At 41.7% G+C, this 17359-nt stretch overlaps 1 protein-coding gene and 1 long non-coding RNA gene across 3 annotated transcripts in view; both read right to left on the bottom strand.

The window, feature by feature from the left end:
• gosr1 (golgi SNAP receptor complex member 1) overlaps window positions 1-17359 on the bottom strand; it is a 47609-nt gene that overhangs the window by 12805 nt on the left and 17445 nt on the right. For both annotated transcript variants that reach the window (XM_062960733.1, XM_062960734.1), the window contains exon 7: window positions 4627-4656. In XM_062960733.1, coding sequence (XP_062816803.1) covers window positions 4627-4656 — 30 coding nt within the window. The remainder of the gene's footprint in view (window positions 1-4626; window positions 4657-17359) is intronic.
• LOC134293362 (uncharacterized) lies at window positions 1400-4618 on the bottom strand. The gene is made up of 2 exons (XR_010000325.1): window positions 2732-4618; window positions 1400-2611 (listed from the first exon to the last, which is right to left on the bottom strand). It is a non-coding gene; the product is annotated as an uncharacterized LOC134293362 (long non-coding RNA).

The following is a 17359-nucleotide window of genomic DNA, read 5'->3' as shown; positions in this document are numbered from 1 at the left end:
CACATAATAGTCGCACCTCCATTTTTCTGGGTGCTGAAATTGCATTTTTGTTTTCCTCACATAATAGTCACACCCCATTTTTCTGGGTGCCAAAACTGCATTTTTGTTTTCCTCAAATAATAGTTGCATCCCCATTTTTCTGGGTGCTGAAATTGCATTTTTGTTTTCCTCACATAATAGTTGCACCCTCATTTTGCTGGGTGCCGAAATTGCATTTTTGTTTTCCTCACATAATAATCACACCCCATTTTCTGGGTGCCGAAACTGCATTTTTGTTTTCCTCACATAATAGTTGCACCCCCATTTTGCTGGGTGCCGAAATGGCATTTTTGTTTTCCTCACGTAATAATCCGAAATTGCATTTTTGTTTTCCTCACATAATAGTCGCACTCCAATTTTGCTGGGTGCCGAAACTGCATTTTTGTTTTCCTCACATAATAGTCGCAACCCATTTTCTGGGTGCCGAAACTGCATTTTTGTTTACCTCACGTAATAGTCGCACTTCCATTTTCTGTGTGCCGAAATTGCATTTTTGTTTTTCTCACATAATAGTCACACCCCCATTTTCTGGGTGTCGAAACTGCATTTTTGTTTTCCTCGCATAATAGTCGCACACCCATTTTCTGGGTGCCAAAATTGCATTTTTTTTGTTTTCCTCACATAATAGTTACATCCACATTTTCTGGGTACCGAAATTGCAATTTGTTTTGTTTTTCTCACACCAATGGAGAGAAGAAACACTGGGGGGTCTGTGGTGGAGGAAAAACAGAAAATCAAGGATGACATTGTCACCACTTGGGCGGTGGGAAGTGTGGTGGTTGTGGAGGACATTGGCAGGGCTCTTGGACATGTTCGTTATAAGGAACACTGGGATGTCTGTGGTGGAGGAAAAACAGAAAATCTAGGAGCGCTTGCTATAACCTGCAATGTCATTGGAGGGAGAGCCATTGGTGTCTCCTGAGTAGTGGGAGCTATAGTTATTTGTGGAAGTGGACACCCCAGCCCCACACATGCATGCATATTTTTAACTTTAATTATGTGTATAGATTATTATTAATGCATCCTGGCCTAGAATCGCAAGGACTTTGGGGCCAAGAATAGCCAAAAATTGGTCACATTGCATAATACTTTTTCAAAGGACAGCAGAAATCTCTACTAACGAGGGGCGGGGGGGGGGGGGTGTGTCCAGAATCTTAATTATAACCAACGTTTGCATCGTTTATTTGTTTGGTAGCAAACGAGGGCAGATGGTCGCATAATAGTCGCAACCCATTTTCTGGGTGCTAAACTGCATTTTTGTTTTCCTCACATAATAGTCGCAACCCATTTTCTGGGTGCAGAAATTGAAATTTTGTTTTCCTCACATAACAGTCGCAAACCCATTTTCTGAGTGCCGAAATTGTTTTCCTCACATAATAGTCGCATGCCCATTTTTTGAGTGCCAAAATTGCAGTTTTTTTTGTTTTCCTCACTTAATAGTCGCAACCCATTTTCTGGGTACCGAAATTGAATTTTTTTTTTGTTTTCCTCACATAATAGTCACAACCCATTTTCTGGGTGCCGAAATTGCATTTTTTTTTGTTTTCCTCACATAATAGTCGCACCCCCATTTGAGGCTGATTCTCCCTCCTTCCTTCCTCCAAAGGCAAGGCAATTCAAAAACCACACAACGGAGTAGTCTCTGAAGCTCCACTCTTTTTTCGAACTCAAGGCAACGCAAAAAACTATCAAACCAACGCTTTGCTGAACACAATTCTCACCAACCCGTCACGATCTTGCTCAGAAGGCAGCCGGCCAAGCGCTAATGTTCAACGAGAAAACGACAAACGCTTTCCAGTTGCATTAAAGGGATGAAAGGGAAGGGGGAAAAATCAGGAGTGGGGAATAAAAGAAAACAAAGAAAGGAAGGAAGACGCCATTAAGGCTTTTCCGACAGCTACTTAAAAACCTCCCATGAGCTTTTGGGGAAAAGGAGGGGGGAAGAGACATTTTCTGCTCCAGTTTCTCTATCTGTCTTCTCAAATAGCCTTCCCGTTCAGTCCCATAGATTTTTGGGGGGCCACCAGTCCAGCCATCCATTCACCTACCTATCTACTGACCAATTAACCCACCTAGCTAGCTATCATCTAGCTATGCCTCCATTCGTCCATGGAGATAGATCTAGCAATCATCTATTTATTCATTTTTCCATCCTTCTACCTACCTGCTGACCTATCAACCCATCTAGCTAGCTATCGTCCATGGAGAAAGATCTAGCAGTCATCCATTCATCCTTCTACTTACCTACTGACCTATCAACCCATCTAGCTAGCTATCATCTAGCTATGCCTCCATCCATCCATGGAGATGGATCTAGCAAGCATCTATCCATTTATCTATCCATCCACCTACCTACCTACCTACCTACTGACCTATCAACCCACCTAGCTAGCTATCATCTAGCTATGCCTCCATTCTTCCATGGAGATAGATCTAACAATCATCTATTTATTCATTCTTCCATCCATCCATCCACTGACCTACCTACTGACCTATCAACCCATCTAGCTAGCTATCGTCCATGGAGAAAGATCTAGCAGTCATCCATCCATCCTTCTACCTACCTACTGACCTATCAACCCATCTAGCTAGCTATCATCTATCTATGCCTCCATCCGTCCATGGAAATAGATCTAGCAATCATCTATTTATTCATTCTTCCATCCATCCATCCATTGACCTACCTACTGACGTATCAACCCATCTAGCTAGCTATCATCCATGGAGAAAGATCTAGCAGTCATCCTTCTACCTACCTACTGATCTACCAATCCAGGTAGTTAGCTATCATCTAGCTATGCCTCCATCCATCCATGGAGATAGATCTAGCAATCCATCCATCCATCCATCTACCTACCTACTGACCTATCAACCCATGTAGCTAGTTATCATCTATCTATGCCTCCATCCGTCCATTGAGATAGATCTACAAGCATCTATCTATCTATCTATCTATCTATCCATCCATCCACCTACCTACTGACCTATCAACCCATGTAGCTAGTTATCATCTATCTATGCCTCCATCCGTCCATTGAGATAGATCTACAAGCATCTATCTATCTATCTATCTATCTATCTATCCATCCATCCACCTACCTACTGACCTATCAACCCATGTAGCTAGTTATCATCTATCTATGCCTCCATCCGTCCATTGAGATAGATCTACAAGCATCTATCTATCTATCTATCTATCTATCCATCCATCTACCTACCTACTGACCTATCAACCCATGTAGCTAGTTATCATCTATCTATGCCTCCATCCGTCCATTGAGATAGATCTACAAGCATCTATCTATCTATCTATCTATCTATCTATCTATCTATCTATCCATCCATCCACCTACCTACTGACCTATCAACCCATGTAGCTAGTTATCATCTATCTATGCCTCCATCCGTCCATTGAGATAGATCTACAAGCATCTATCTATCTATCTATCTATCCATCCATCCATCTACCTACCTACTGACCTATCAACCCATGTAGCTAGTTATCATCTATCTATGCCTCCATCCGTCCATTGAGATAGATCTACAAGCATCTATCTATCTATCTATCTATCCATCCATCCATCTACCTACCTATTGACCTATCAAGCCATCTAGCTAGAGATCATCTATCTATGCCCCAACCATCCATGGAGATGGATCTAGCAGTCATCTATTTATCTATCTATCTATCCATCCATCCATCTACCTACCTACTGACCCATCAACCCATCTAGCTACCTGTCATCTATCTATGCCTCCATCCATCCATGGAGATAGAGCTAGCAAGCATCTATTTATCCATCCATCCATCCATCCATCCACCTACTGACCCTATCAAGCCATCTAGCTAGTGATCATCTATCAATGCCTCCATCCATCCATGGAGATGGATCTAGCAAGCATCTATCTATTTCTCCATCCATCCATCTACCTACCTATTGACCTATCAAGCCATCTAGCTAGCGATCATCTATCAATGCCTCCATCCATCCATGGAGATGGATCTAGCAGTCATCAATCCATTTATCCATCCATAGAAATGAATTACCTATCACTTCAATGACATACCTGTAGTTTTTGCATTTCTATTACAACAACAACAGCAACAGCAACAACATCAACAACACTCTCCTCCGTCCCCTGAAACCATCCGACGCAATCAATCTGGGGCCGAGAGGGAGATTACCTCGTTCCAACCTTAATGGCTGGAAACCACGTCAGCCAGAAAGAGAAAAGCACAACCTTGCAATCTGTCGCGGGGGAGAATGAACATTAACAGGCGGCCCGTTTGTTTCATTTCCGAGAGGAGGCAATTCCCCGAAGCGGCGGCCCATTGATCACGGTAAACAGGTAACGCCAAGAAATAGCGATAACGACAACGGGCCCTGTTTTGTCACAATCAAAACAAAACGGGTGCAATGCCGTGGTGGGGGGAACCGGCCTCTTTGCCTTGATTGCATACTCCAGATGGGAGTTGTAGTACAAAGGCCCATTTATCAGATGATGCAACTCCCATCATACTCTAGATGGGAGTTGTAGTACAGAGGTCCATTGGATGGTGATAGTTATAAATACACGGGGTCTTACCTTATTGTTTCTTCAATCAGCCGGTCAGAACTGAAAGGGAAACAAAAAAAAATATGCTTAATCACGACAGTATTTAATATTGATCTTCATATGTGCATACTTGAGGGAAATTGGCCTGGACATTTCGGAGTTGTAGGTACTGGGATGTATAGTTCACCTGCAATCAGTGAGCACTCTGAACTCCACCAAAGATGGAATTGGACCAAACTTGGCACACGGAGCCCCCATGACTAACTCAACCTACCAGAGGAGTCTGAGGGGACTGACTCACCCTAGTGGGAGTTGTAGTTCACCCTACAGTCAGAGAACACACTCAACCTCACCGATAATGTATCTCAAGCAAACCTTCCCAACATAACAAACTTTAAGTACTGATGGAATGTCTCGGGGTTAACCTGGAATGATGGGAGTTGTAGTTCACCCCAACCTTATGCACTGTGGACAGTTAAAACATCGACTTTCTCAAATGCCCAAGCTAGTACACTATAATTGTCTTTCACTCACACAATATGGATTCCCGATATTGAACTTAAGAGGACACGGTATCGACTGCCTTGTGAGTTATAGTGCATCTGGTGCTTTGCTGCCAAATTCCATCACAATGTTTCAAAACAAATGTTCTGATGAGAGTTGTCAAAAATGAGAGGGAAGGAAGGGAGAAAGAAAAGGTTGTCGTAGGGTCGCCCTGAGTCCGACGGCGCACAACACAACCACAACAATCTACCAACAGTCTGAACGGCCCTTCTAAGTTTGATAATAATACCAATTCCCTGTATTATTAAACCAATCCAAAGCTGGCCGACGGTGACCACTTTCTGTAAGCAGATAATGGAAACTATTAGTTGTGAAATCTCTATCGCTGCATCCATTAACTATCAATTCAATCCTATTTCATAGTCATGACGCAGGTTGGTTTCGGGGTTGAAACAAAAGTCCGAAAACTAATAGGAACGGGCATTTTTTGGACAATTCATAACCCACATTGAAGACCGGTGAGAAACGGATCGATAAACGAGATTCGGAGACCGGTGAGAAACAGACTGATCAACAAGATTCGGAGACCCGCGAGAAACGGACTGATCAACAAGATTCTGAGACCGGTGAGAAACGGATCGATAAACGAGATTCGGAGACCGGAGAGAAACAGACTGATCAACAAGATTCGGAGACCGGCAAGAAATGGATCGATCAACGAGATTCGGAGACCGGCGAGAAACAGACAGATCAACAAGATTTGGAGACCGGCGAGAAATGGACTGATCAACAAGATCTGAAGATCGGTAAGAAACAGACTGATCAACAAGATTCTGAGACTGGCGAGAAACGGATCGATAAACGAGATTCGGAGGCCGGCGAGAAACAGACTGATCAACAAGATCTGAAGATCGGTAAGAAACAGACTGATCAACAAGATTCTGAGACTGGCGAGAAACGGATCGATAAACGAGATTCGGAGACCGGCGAGAAACAGACTGATCAACAAGATCTGAAGATCGGTAAGAAACAGACTGATCAACAAGATTCTGCGACTGGCGAGAAACGGATCGATAAACGAGATTCGGAGACCGGCGAGAAACAGACTGATCAACAAGATCTGAAGATCGGTAAGAAACAGACTGATCAACAAGATTCTGCGACTGGCGAGAAACGGATCGATAAACGAGATTCGGAGACCGGCGAGAAACAGACTGATCAACAAGATTCTGAGACCGATGAGAAACGGATCGATAAACGAGATTCGGAGACCGGCGAGAAACAGACTGATCAACAAGATTCGGAGACTGGCGAGAAACGGATCGATAAACGAGATTCGGAGACCGGTGAGAAACGGACTGATCAACAAGATCTGAAGATCGGTAAGAAACAGACTGATCAACAAGATTCTGAGACTGGCGAGAAACGGATCGATAAACGAGATTCGGAGACCGGCGAGAAACAGACTGATCAAAAAGATTCTGAGACCGACGAGAAACGGATCGATAAACGAGATTCGGAGAAAGGCGAGAAACAGACTGAACAACAAGATTCTGAGACCGGTGAGAAATGGATCGATAAACGAGATTCAGAGACTGGCGAGAAACAGACTGATCAACAAGATTCGGAGTTGATATGTTGTGTTGTTGTTTCGGGCTTGTCCCTGTTGTGAGCCGCCCCGAGTCCCTTCGGGGAGATGGGGCGGGATATAAAAATAAAGTTTATTTATTATTATTATTCGGAGACTGGCGAGAAACAGACTGATCAACAAGATTCGGAGACCAGCAAGAAACGGACTGATCAACAAGATCTGAAGATCGGTAAGAAACAGATCGATGAACAAAAACGCCTCCGAACTGACCCAGATTCTTGGATCTGCCTTTAGGTCTATTTGATCCGGATCAGTAGTGTTATCATCATTATTTGAAGCCGGGACTTCAGAGAGAGCAGTGGCGGTGCTGAAATAATTGAGCCCCGGGTGCATTAGAAAATGGAGCAATTAACGGCAAGCAAAGCGACACCGAAACGTACCAACTTCAGAGAGAGTTTGCCACGCTTTTCCCTTTTTTTAGACCAAGTGGGAGCTCCCCAACCCCCTCAGGTGAGAACACGAAGTCTCACCTGGATAGAAAGAGGGAGGCCTGACAACAAATATGTCGATATATTTAAATACAGGACGAGGCGTCGCTGAAACGAAGAGCCGGCGGCCTGGATCCCAAATGGGGAGAAGGATCAAGAGAGATGTTGACTCCCACAGGCCACTGGGATGCCCACCAGTGACATAACTAAACCAAACTCGGCAGACAGAACCCTCATGAGCCCCTTTACTCCCTGGTGCAGTTTGAGGGAGGATATACCATGGATGATGGGACTTGCAATACCTTCACTGGCTTCCTTACAGCACTGTGACTCTCACCAACGATGAATCACTACCACACTTGCCACACAGAGGCCCCATGACCCACTCTACGTCCTGGTGTGAATTGGAAGAGTTTGGACCATGGGTGATGGGATATGTAGTACTTTCAATCGCTATGACTCCCACAGGCCACTGCAATGCCCATCAGTGACATAACTAAACCAAACTTGGCAGACAGAACCCTCATGACCCCCTTTACTCCCTGGTGCAGTTTGGGGGAGGATTTACCATGGATGATGGGACTTGCAATACCTTCACTGGCTTCCTTGCAGCACTGTGACTCTCACCAACGATGAATCACTACCACACTTGCCACACAGAGGCCCCATGACCCACTCTACATCCTGGTGTGAATTGGAAGAGTTTGGACCATGGATGATGGGAACTGCAGTATCTTCACTCACTTCCTGAGACCACTGCAACCCCCACCAATGTCTGATCAAGACCAAACTTGACACATACAGTCCCCATGACCTACTATACATCCTGGTGTTGTTTGGAGTGGCATGGACCATCGATGATGGGACTATCATATGGGAGCTATAGTTCACCTGCACCCACTGAACCCCACTGACCCTGGACCTAGACTAAACTTGGAACACAGGCAAACAAAGCCTTTCTCAAATGACCCGGGCACCGCCGGGTCCCCAAGCTAGTAGTAAATATGATAAAACTGGCATCACGTTTCCGTGAAGATGAGGTAAGTGGATGTTTTGGATTCCAATGGTGATTCCATGGGAAGTCCTCGAAACCCAGGTGTGTGAGGCACAATCTCATGTTTGCTTGGTCAGGCTTGGGCTTAAATTGAGTGATGTTTACAAACCATATAGCAGTGATGGGCAACCTTTTGCGCTTGGTGTGTCAAAATTCACCAAAAAACCTAGCATGACTTGGGTGGTGTGTCACTTCGAGAGAATAAAACAATAATTTCGCAATATGTATGGTTTAAATAACAAAAAATATATAATTGTTATATATAACTGTATTCAATAAATCAAAAACTATTTACTACCCTTATTTCCACGTACAACAATCTATGGTACCTCTTGCAGTTTCCACGCTGATTTCTCTCTATTCTAGTTTCAATGTAGTCATGAATAATAATATTATAATAATATAATATTATTAATATTATAATATACTGCAATAATAATAGAATAATATGATATAATATTATATATATATATATATATATATATATATATATATATATATATATAAAAGAGTGATGGCATCAGGGCAGTGGACAAAACAACAAAACTACAGGCCCCCCAACCTCGAAATTTGACAACACAACCCATCATTCACGCCTCTAGGTTGATACAACAAAAAGAAAAGAAAAATAAAGTCCTAATTAGAGGGAGAGGAAGACTTGTTTTTATCCAATTGCTGCCAGTTAGAAGGCTAAACTCCGCCCACACATGACCTTGGAGGAGTCTACGGACAACACCGGCTCTTCAGCTTAGAAATGGAGATGAGCCCCAACCCCCAGAGTGAGACATGACTGGACAATGTCAGGAGAAAACATTTACCCTTTACCTTAACTACCACCAATTCCTCAATACTTGATTTCCCATACCACCAGACTTCGCCACAGCAACGCGTGGCCGGGCACAGCTAGTGTGTGTGTGTGTGTGTGTGTGTGTGTGTGTATATATATATATATATATATATATATATATATAATGTAATGTGCATAATTCCCATGAAGTAAACAACAAAACCACTGGACCAAATCACACCAAATTTGGCCACAAAAGACCTAGTCATCTAATCAATCTGCATGAGGCAGCGTGTCAGCAAAAATGGCTAGGTGTGTCAGTGCTGACACGCGTGTCATAGGTTGGCCATCACTGCCATATAGTAAGTTAAATAAAACACTTGTAACAGTAAATAAATATGATAAAACTAGCATCACGTTTCCGTGAAGATGAGGTTAGAGGATGTTTTGGATTCCAATGGTGATTCCATGGGAAGTCCTCAAAACCCAGGTGTGTGAGGCACAATCTCATGTTTGCTTGGTCAGGCTTGGGCTTAAATTGAGTGATGTTATGGGTCCATAACCAATTGTCAGAGTAATTTACGCAGCACAGCAGCAGTTGAATGGAGTCAGTGGAATGGAGAACGAAGAGACATCAAGAGACTTTGGTAAAACTATATACAAAGTCTTACTGTACAAGACAAACAGACTTGCAGACAATAGACACAGGCAGACAGCATTCAACACAGAACAGAACTGATGCAATCAGCAATGCACACACACTTGTGTCTGGACACTCCCCAGTTCCAGCCACACATCAAGGTCATCACAGCTTCTCAGTAATTAACTCTTTACAAACTATAGCACACTCTGGATGATGCAATCAGTATGCAATACAAACCAAGACACAAATTGCATTTAAACACTATCTATACACAAATCCCACATTAACAGTTTACACATCATATAGTAAGTTAAATAAAACACATAATAGTAAATAAATATGATAAAACTGGCATCACGTTTCCGTGAAGATGAGGTAAAAGGATGTTTTGGATTCCAATGTTGCTTCCGTGGGAAGTCCTCGAAACCCAGGGTGAAAAGGGGTCTCAAGGTCAGAATGCAACAGAGAGCATGACTCGCTCAAGGTAAGAAACAGACTGATCAAGATTTGGAGACCGGCGAGAAACAGACTGATCAACAAGATTCGGAGACCAGCAAGAAACGGACTGATCAACAAGATCTGAAGATCGGTAAGAAACGGACTGATCAACAAGATCTGAAGATCGGTAAGAAACAGACTGATCAACAAGATCTGAAGATCGGTAAGAAACGGACTGATCAACAAGATCTGAAGATCGGTAAGAAACAGACTGATCAACAAGATCTGAAGATTGGTAAGAAACGGACTGATCAACAAGATCTGAAGATCGGTAAGAAACAGACTGATCAACAAGATCTGAAGATTGGTAAGAAACGGACTGATCAACAAGATCTGAAGATCGGTAAGAAACGGACTGATCAACAAGATCTGAAGATCGGTAAGAAACAGACTAATCAACAAGATCTGAAGATCGGTAAGAAACGGACTGATCAACAAGATCTGAAGATTGGTAAGAAACAAACTGATCAACAAGATTCGGAGACTGGCGAGAAACAGACTGATCAACAAGATTCGGAGACCGTCGAGAAATGGACTGATCAACAAGATCAACAGCTTTTGGACCCTGGTCTCCCACTTTTCCATCCTCACTTCCTCCCGTGCGGATCCACAACCGAACCCGATCAAGGGAGAGAAACACCAAACTGAGAACTGAGGTTTAGGCAAGGTGTGGAGAGATATAAATACACGTGGTTAATGACTCGAGACAGAAAAGGTGTTACATCTCCCAAGGCTGAGCAGCCTCCGTCTTCGGGAGCAGATGGAGAGAAGCACGGCTCTCCGATTCGAGCACCGGACCGGGTAGGAGATCTTGCTTTATTTTCCCCAAGCCATTTGGAGAAGACATCTGTCTCCTTGCATCCCGGTGAAAGAACAGCTTGCAGAAGATAGGAAAATCACCTCTTTTTTCCCCTCCAGAAAAGGCAAACGTGTCCAAAACAATGAAAGATGGAATCGTACGGTTGGAAGGGGGCCTAACTGACCACCGAATCAGTGAGGGTATCTGTATAGAAGTAACTCGGTTGTTGGGTCGGGCTGTGGTGCAGCTGCATTGAGAAGAATGAGGACGTATTCCATCAAGGACTCGGGTGTCACACATGGAAACCCAGGTGTGCAAGGCACGATCGCATGTTTGCTTGGTCAGGTTTAAGTGACCGGATTGAGTGCCCGGCCATTAAATAGCCTACCTCGTTGTCGACCTAAGCAACCCGAAAGGCAGTCGCATCTGTCAAGTACGAAAATTTATGTGGGGAGGCTAATTTAACTCATTTACAACACCATAAAATTGCCAGCGGCACACGTAAATGAGGAAGTACTACCATCAAGGGCTCGGGGGTCACAGTGGATGATGAAGTATTGCACCAGTTGCAATAAATCACTACTGACCGAGAGATCATGGGTTGCAAGCCCGGGTCGGATTGAGTCCCCAACCATTAAACAGCCTAGCTCGTTGTTGACCTAAGCAACCTGAAAGACAATTGTATCCGTCGAGTAGGAAATTTAGGTACTGCTTTATGCAGGGAGGCTAATTTAACTGGCGTCACCATAAAAATGTGCGTGCAGAAGAATGAGGAAGTAATCCATCAAGGACTCGGGTGTCACACATGGAAACCCAGGTGTGCGAGGCACGATCTCATGTTTGCTTGGTCAGGTTTAAGTGATCGGATTGAGTGCCTGGCCATTAAATAGCCTAGCTCGTTGTCGACCTAAGCAACCCGAAAGGCAGTTGCATCTGTCAAGTACGAACGTTTATGTGGGGAGGCTAATTTAACTCATTTACAACACCATAAAGTTGCCAGTGGCACACGTAAATGAGGAAGTACTACCATCAAGGGCTCGGGGGTCACAGTGGATGATGAAGCGGCAGCTCCCCCCTGTGGCCGGAATCGAGCATACCCTCATGAAGCCGGAAGCTGGAAAATGTTAAATAGCCTCTGTTGTCTTTGTTTATAAATACAGTAGAGTCTCACTTATCCAAGCTAAACGGGCCGGCAGAAGCTTGGATAAGCGAATATCTTGGATAATAAGGAGGGATTAAGGAAAAGCCTATTAAACATCAAATTAGGTTATGATTTTACAAATTGAGCACCAAAACATCATGTTTTACAACAAATTTGACAGAAAAAGCAGTTCAATACGCAGTAATGTTATGTTGTAATTACTGTATTTACGAATTTAGCACCAAAATATCACGATATATTGAAAACATTGACTACAAAAATGCGCTGGATAATCCAGAACATTGGATAAGCGAGGCTTGGATAAGTGAGACTCTACTGTACTGTAAATAAATAAATATAAGCCAGCTCCCTCTGTGCAAATACCCTCACTGAGCGACGGCGACTTAATACTTATCGAGCTTGCCAATACCAATGTTGACCCTGGCTTCAGACAAGGGGTCTTCCTCCCACCCTGGACACCACTCCACAGATACATATTACACCCCACTTGCCTCACTAGCAACAGAACCTCAGAGGGTGCCATTAGCCACAGGTGTAGGTGAAATGTCAGGAGAGAATGCTGCTGGGACAAGGCCATACAGCCCAGAAGCAACCCCGTGATTCCGGCCGTGAAAGCCTTTTGACAACGCAATTTTTAAAACAGTCGGGGATTAATGTTAAGTCATCCGCGGCTGTCGGAAACCCATTCCGGGAATGCGCTAATGGGCCCGGCCAGCCGGCTAAGTGTTGCTGCGCCTTCCCGCTCTCCTGGCAGAGAAAAGAGGCTTCGGAGGAGGAGGAAACACAGGCGCAAAAACACCAGGCAAAGCAGAGGAGGACGGGCTCAAATGGAGGCAAAACAACAGCACAGAGTAGAGAATTAAGCAATGGGGGAATCCGTCCTGGGTTTCGGTACGAACTTTTAAGGATGCTATCAAGAGGGAACAGGGAGTTAAAATTGGGGCTGAAGTTCAAAGCCATCCCGTTGTCACACTGAGACGGGCTACCGCTTCACCATCCACTTGTGACACCGAGTCCTTGATGGTAGGACTTCCTCATTCCTTTCTGCACCTTGCTGACAATTTCATGGTGTTGTAAATTACCGTAGATACGCGAGCGTAAGCCGACCCGAATATAAGCCAAGGCATCTACTTTTACCACAAACAACTGGGAAAACACTGACTGAAGTATAAGCCGAGTGTTACATTTCAGAAATAAAAATAGATACCAATAAAATTAATCAGTAGATGAAATGTTTTTGAATATTCAGATAAAACTGTCCAACTCTAATTAAATCATTATTCTCATCTTCTTCAATGTAAATGTGCTTATGTATCCTTTTCATAATAATAGAGTAAAATAATACATGTAAGAATAATAATAAATACAGTAAAATATTAAATGTAATAACAACAACAGTATGAGGGTGAAATAATAAATGTATCAATACTAATAAATAGAGTAAAATAAATGTAATAGCAACAATAATAACAGAGTAAAATAATAAAAATTGATACCAATAAAATTAAATTAATCAGTAGATGAAATGTTTTTGAATATTCAGATAAAACTGTCCAACTCTAATTAAATCATAATTCTCATCTTCTTCAATGTAAATGTGCTTATGTAGCCTCTTAATAATAATAATAATAATGTAAGAATAATAAATATAGTAAAATAATAAATGTAATAACAATAATATCAGAGTGAAATAATGTATCAACAATAATAAAAAATAGAGTAAAATAAATGTAATAGTAACAATAATAATAGTGTAACATAATAAATGTAATGATAATAATAGAATAGAACAATACATGCAACACAGTAGAGTCTCACTTATCCAACATAAACGGGCCAGCAGAACGTTGGATAAGCGAATATGTTGGATAATAAGGAGGGATTAAGGAAAAGCCTATTAAACATCAAATTAGGTTATGATTTTTCAAATTATGCACCAAAACATCATGTTAAACAACAAATTTGACAGAAAAATGAATTCAATACGCAGTAATACTATGTAGTAATTACTGTATTTATGAATTTAGCACCAAAATATCACAATGTATTGAAAACATTGACTACAAAAATGCGTTGGATAATCCAGAACGTTGGATAAGCGAATGTTGGATAAGTGAGACTCTACTGTATTAAGATAAAACTGTCCAACTCTAATTAAATCATTATTCTCATCTTCTTCAATGTAAATGAGCTTATGTAGCCACTTAATAATGATAATAATAATGTAAGAATAATAAATATAGTAAAATAATAAATATAATAACAATAATATCAGAGTGAAATAATGTATCAACAATAATAAAAATAGAGTAAAATAAATGTAATAGTAACAATAATAGTGTAACATAATAAATGTAATGATAATAATAGAATAGAACAATAAATGTAATAATATCAATAATAATTTATTTATTTATTTTACAGCATTTATAATAATAATAGTAGAAAAATAATAATTTATAGTAATAGAGAAATATAATAAATGTACCACATATACTCGAGTATAAGCCCACCCAAATACAGTACCAATAAAATTAATCAGTAGATGAAATGTTTTTGAATATTAAGATAAAACTTTCCAACTCTAAATCATTATTCTCATCTTCTTCAATGTAAATGTGCTTAGGTAGCTTCTTAATAATAATAATAATAATGTAAGAATAATAAATATAGCAAAATAATAAATGTAGTAACAATAATATCAGAGTGAAATAATGCATCAATAATAAAAATAGAGTAAAATAAATGTAATACAGTAATATCAATAATAATAGAGAAAAATAATGAATGTACCATATATTCTCAAGTATAAGCCCACCCAAATATAAGCCAACCAGGACCCTCACCTGAGTATAAGCCGAGGGGGGCTTTTTCAGTCCTAAAAAAAGGGCTGAAAAACTCGGCTTATACTCGAGTATATACGGTAGTCAAATTAGCCTCCCCGCATAAAGCAGTACCTAGTTCAAGTTCACTTTGTTACGGTCAATAAAGTGGTACATAAATTTCCTACTTGACAGATGCAACTGTCTTTTGGGCTGCTTAGGTCAACAGCGAGTGAGGCTATTAATGGTCAGGGGCTTAACCCGACCCAGGCTTCGATCGTGACCTCTCGGTCAGTAGTGATTTATTGCAGCTGGCTACTAACCAGGTGCGCCACAGCCCGGCCAGGTATAAATAAATTTAATAATAATAATAATAATAGTGAAAATTTGTATGTATGTGGTGGAAGTGTCCATTTACACGACCCGGGTTCGATCGTGACCTCTCGGTCAGTAGTGATTTATTGCAGCTGGCTACTAACCAGGTGCGCCACAGCCCGGCCAGGTATAAATAAATTTAATAATAATAATAATAATAGTGAAAATTTGTATGTATGTGGTGGAAGTGTCCATTTACACAACCCGGGTTCGATCGTGACCTCTCGGTCAGTAGTGATTTATTGCAGCTGGCTACTAACCAGGTGCGCCACAGCCCGGCCAGGTATAAATAAATTTAATAATAATAATAATAATAGTAAAAATTTGTATGTATGTGGTGGAAGTGTCCATTTACACGACCCGGGTTCGATCGAGACCTCTCGGTCAGTAGTGATTTATTGCAGCTGGCTACTAACCAGGTGCGCCACAGCCCGGCCAGGTATAAATAAATTTAATAATAATAATAATAATAGTAAAAATTTGTATGTATGTGGTGGAAGTGTCCATTTACACGACCCGGGTTCGATCGAGACCTCTCGGTCAGTAGTGATTTATTGCAGCTGGCTACTAACCAGGTGCGCCACAGCCCGGCCAGGTATAAATAAATTTAATAATAATAATAATAATAGTAAAAATTTGTATGTATGTGGTGGAAGTGTCCATTTACACGACCCGGGTTCGATCGAGACCTCTCGGTCAGTAGTGATTTATTGCAGCTGGCTACTAACCAGGTGCGCCACAGCCCGGCCAGGTATAAATAAATTTAATAATAATAATAATAATAGTGAAAATTTGTATGTATGTGGTGGAAGTGTCCATTTACACGACCCGGGTTCGATCGTGACCTCTCGGTCAGTAGTGATTTATTGCAGCTGGCTACTAACCAGGTGCGCCACAGCCCGGCCAGGTATAAATAAATTTAATAATAATAATAATAATAGTAAAAATTTGTATGTATGTGGTGGAAGTGTCCATTTACACGACCCGGGTTCGATCGTGACCTCTCGGTCAGTAGTGATTTATTGCAGCTGGCTACTAACCAGGTGCGCCACAGCCCGGCCAGGTATAAATAAATTTAATAATAATAATAATAATAGTGAAAATTTGTATGTATGTGGTGGAAGTGTCCATTTACACGACCCGGGTTCGATCGTGACCTCTCGGTCAGTAGTGATTTATTGCAGCTGGCTACTAACCAGGTGCGCCACAGCCCGGCCAGGTATAAATAAAGTTAATAATAATAATAGTAAAAATTTGTATGTATGTGGTGGAAGTGTCCACTTACACAGACGGTCTCCACAAACTACTTTAACCCACAGTCCCGAGTATTGCGCCAAATTGCTATGTGTGTGTGTGTGTAAAGAAATCCTTGCAAAGTTGGTTTGCAAAGGGAACTCTGCAAAAGAGCTCAACCTTTTTGCAGAGGCAAAGCCACGCCTAAAACAATGTATCTGTTTGATGGCAGGTGGCTGAGAATGTCAGTTGGAAATCTGGGCTTCAAGAGAGAGCACAGAAAAAGACAGTCTCTCTCTAGCTACGGTCAAGTAGCATTTTTGAATATGCTATGCTGTATATATTGATGCTGATTGATTGGTTATTGATCTTATGCAACTACATGGACATTGTACGATTGCAGAACTGTTTTGTATTTCAACTCAACGAGCAAGAGTAAAGTTTCCTTTGTTCTTTTAAATTCCTCTGCCTGGTCTGAGTCCTTTGCACATGGTGTTAACTGGATGCTACTGATTCCGCTATACTCTCACCTGGTAACACCGAGGAGCCACGAAAACTCTAAGGATAATACAGGTCATAGCAATCCACATCTCAATTTTCCTGTCGCTCTCCAATGGCGTGGAATTTGCATGACCCTGCCCACTGCCTCTCCCTTAACCCTTTCCTAAACATACAAAAGAGAGAGACCACATAACAGCACATCTTCCTACTATTTTTGCGGCCTGGATAATAAAAGATTTGATTCAGCCTGAGTGGGAAACGTGCCCGGAACTCCTTTCTTAAATCCACCGCCTCGTTCTCTCCCTC

The sequence above is a fragment of the Anolis carolinensis genome, unplaced genomic scaffold (genome assembly GCF_035594765.1).
Source record: "Anolis carolinensis isolate JA03-04 unplaced genomic scaffold, rAnoCar3.1.pri scaffold_7, whole genome shotgun sequence".
NCBI classification, from domain to species: Eukaryota; Metazoa; Chordata; class Lepidosauria; order Squamata; family Dactyloidae; genus Anolis; species Anolis carolinensis.
Note: the sequence above shows the minus strand (reverse complement) of the source record. Positions and strands in the feature narration are given on the sequence as shown.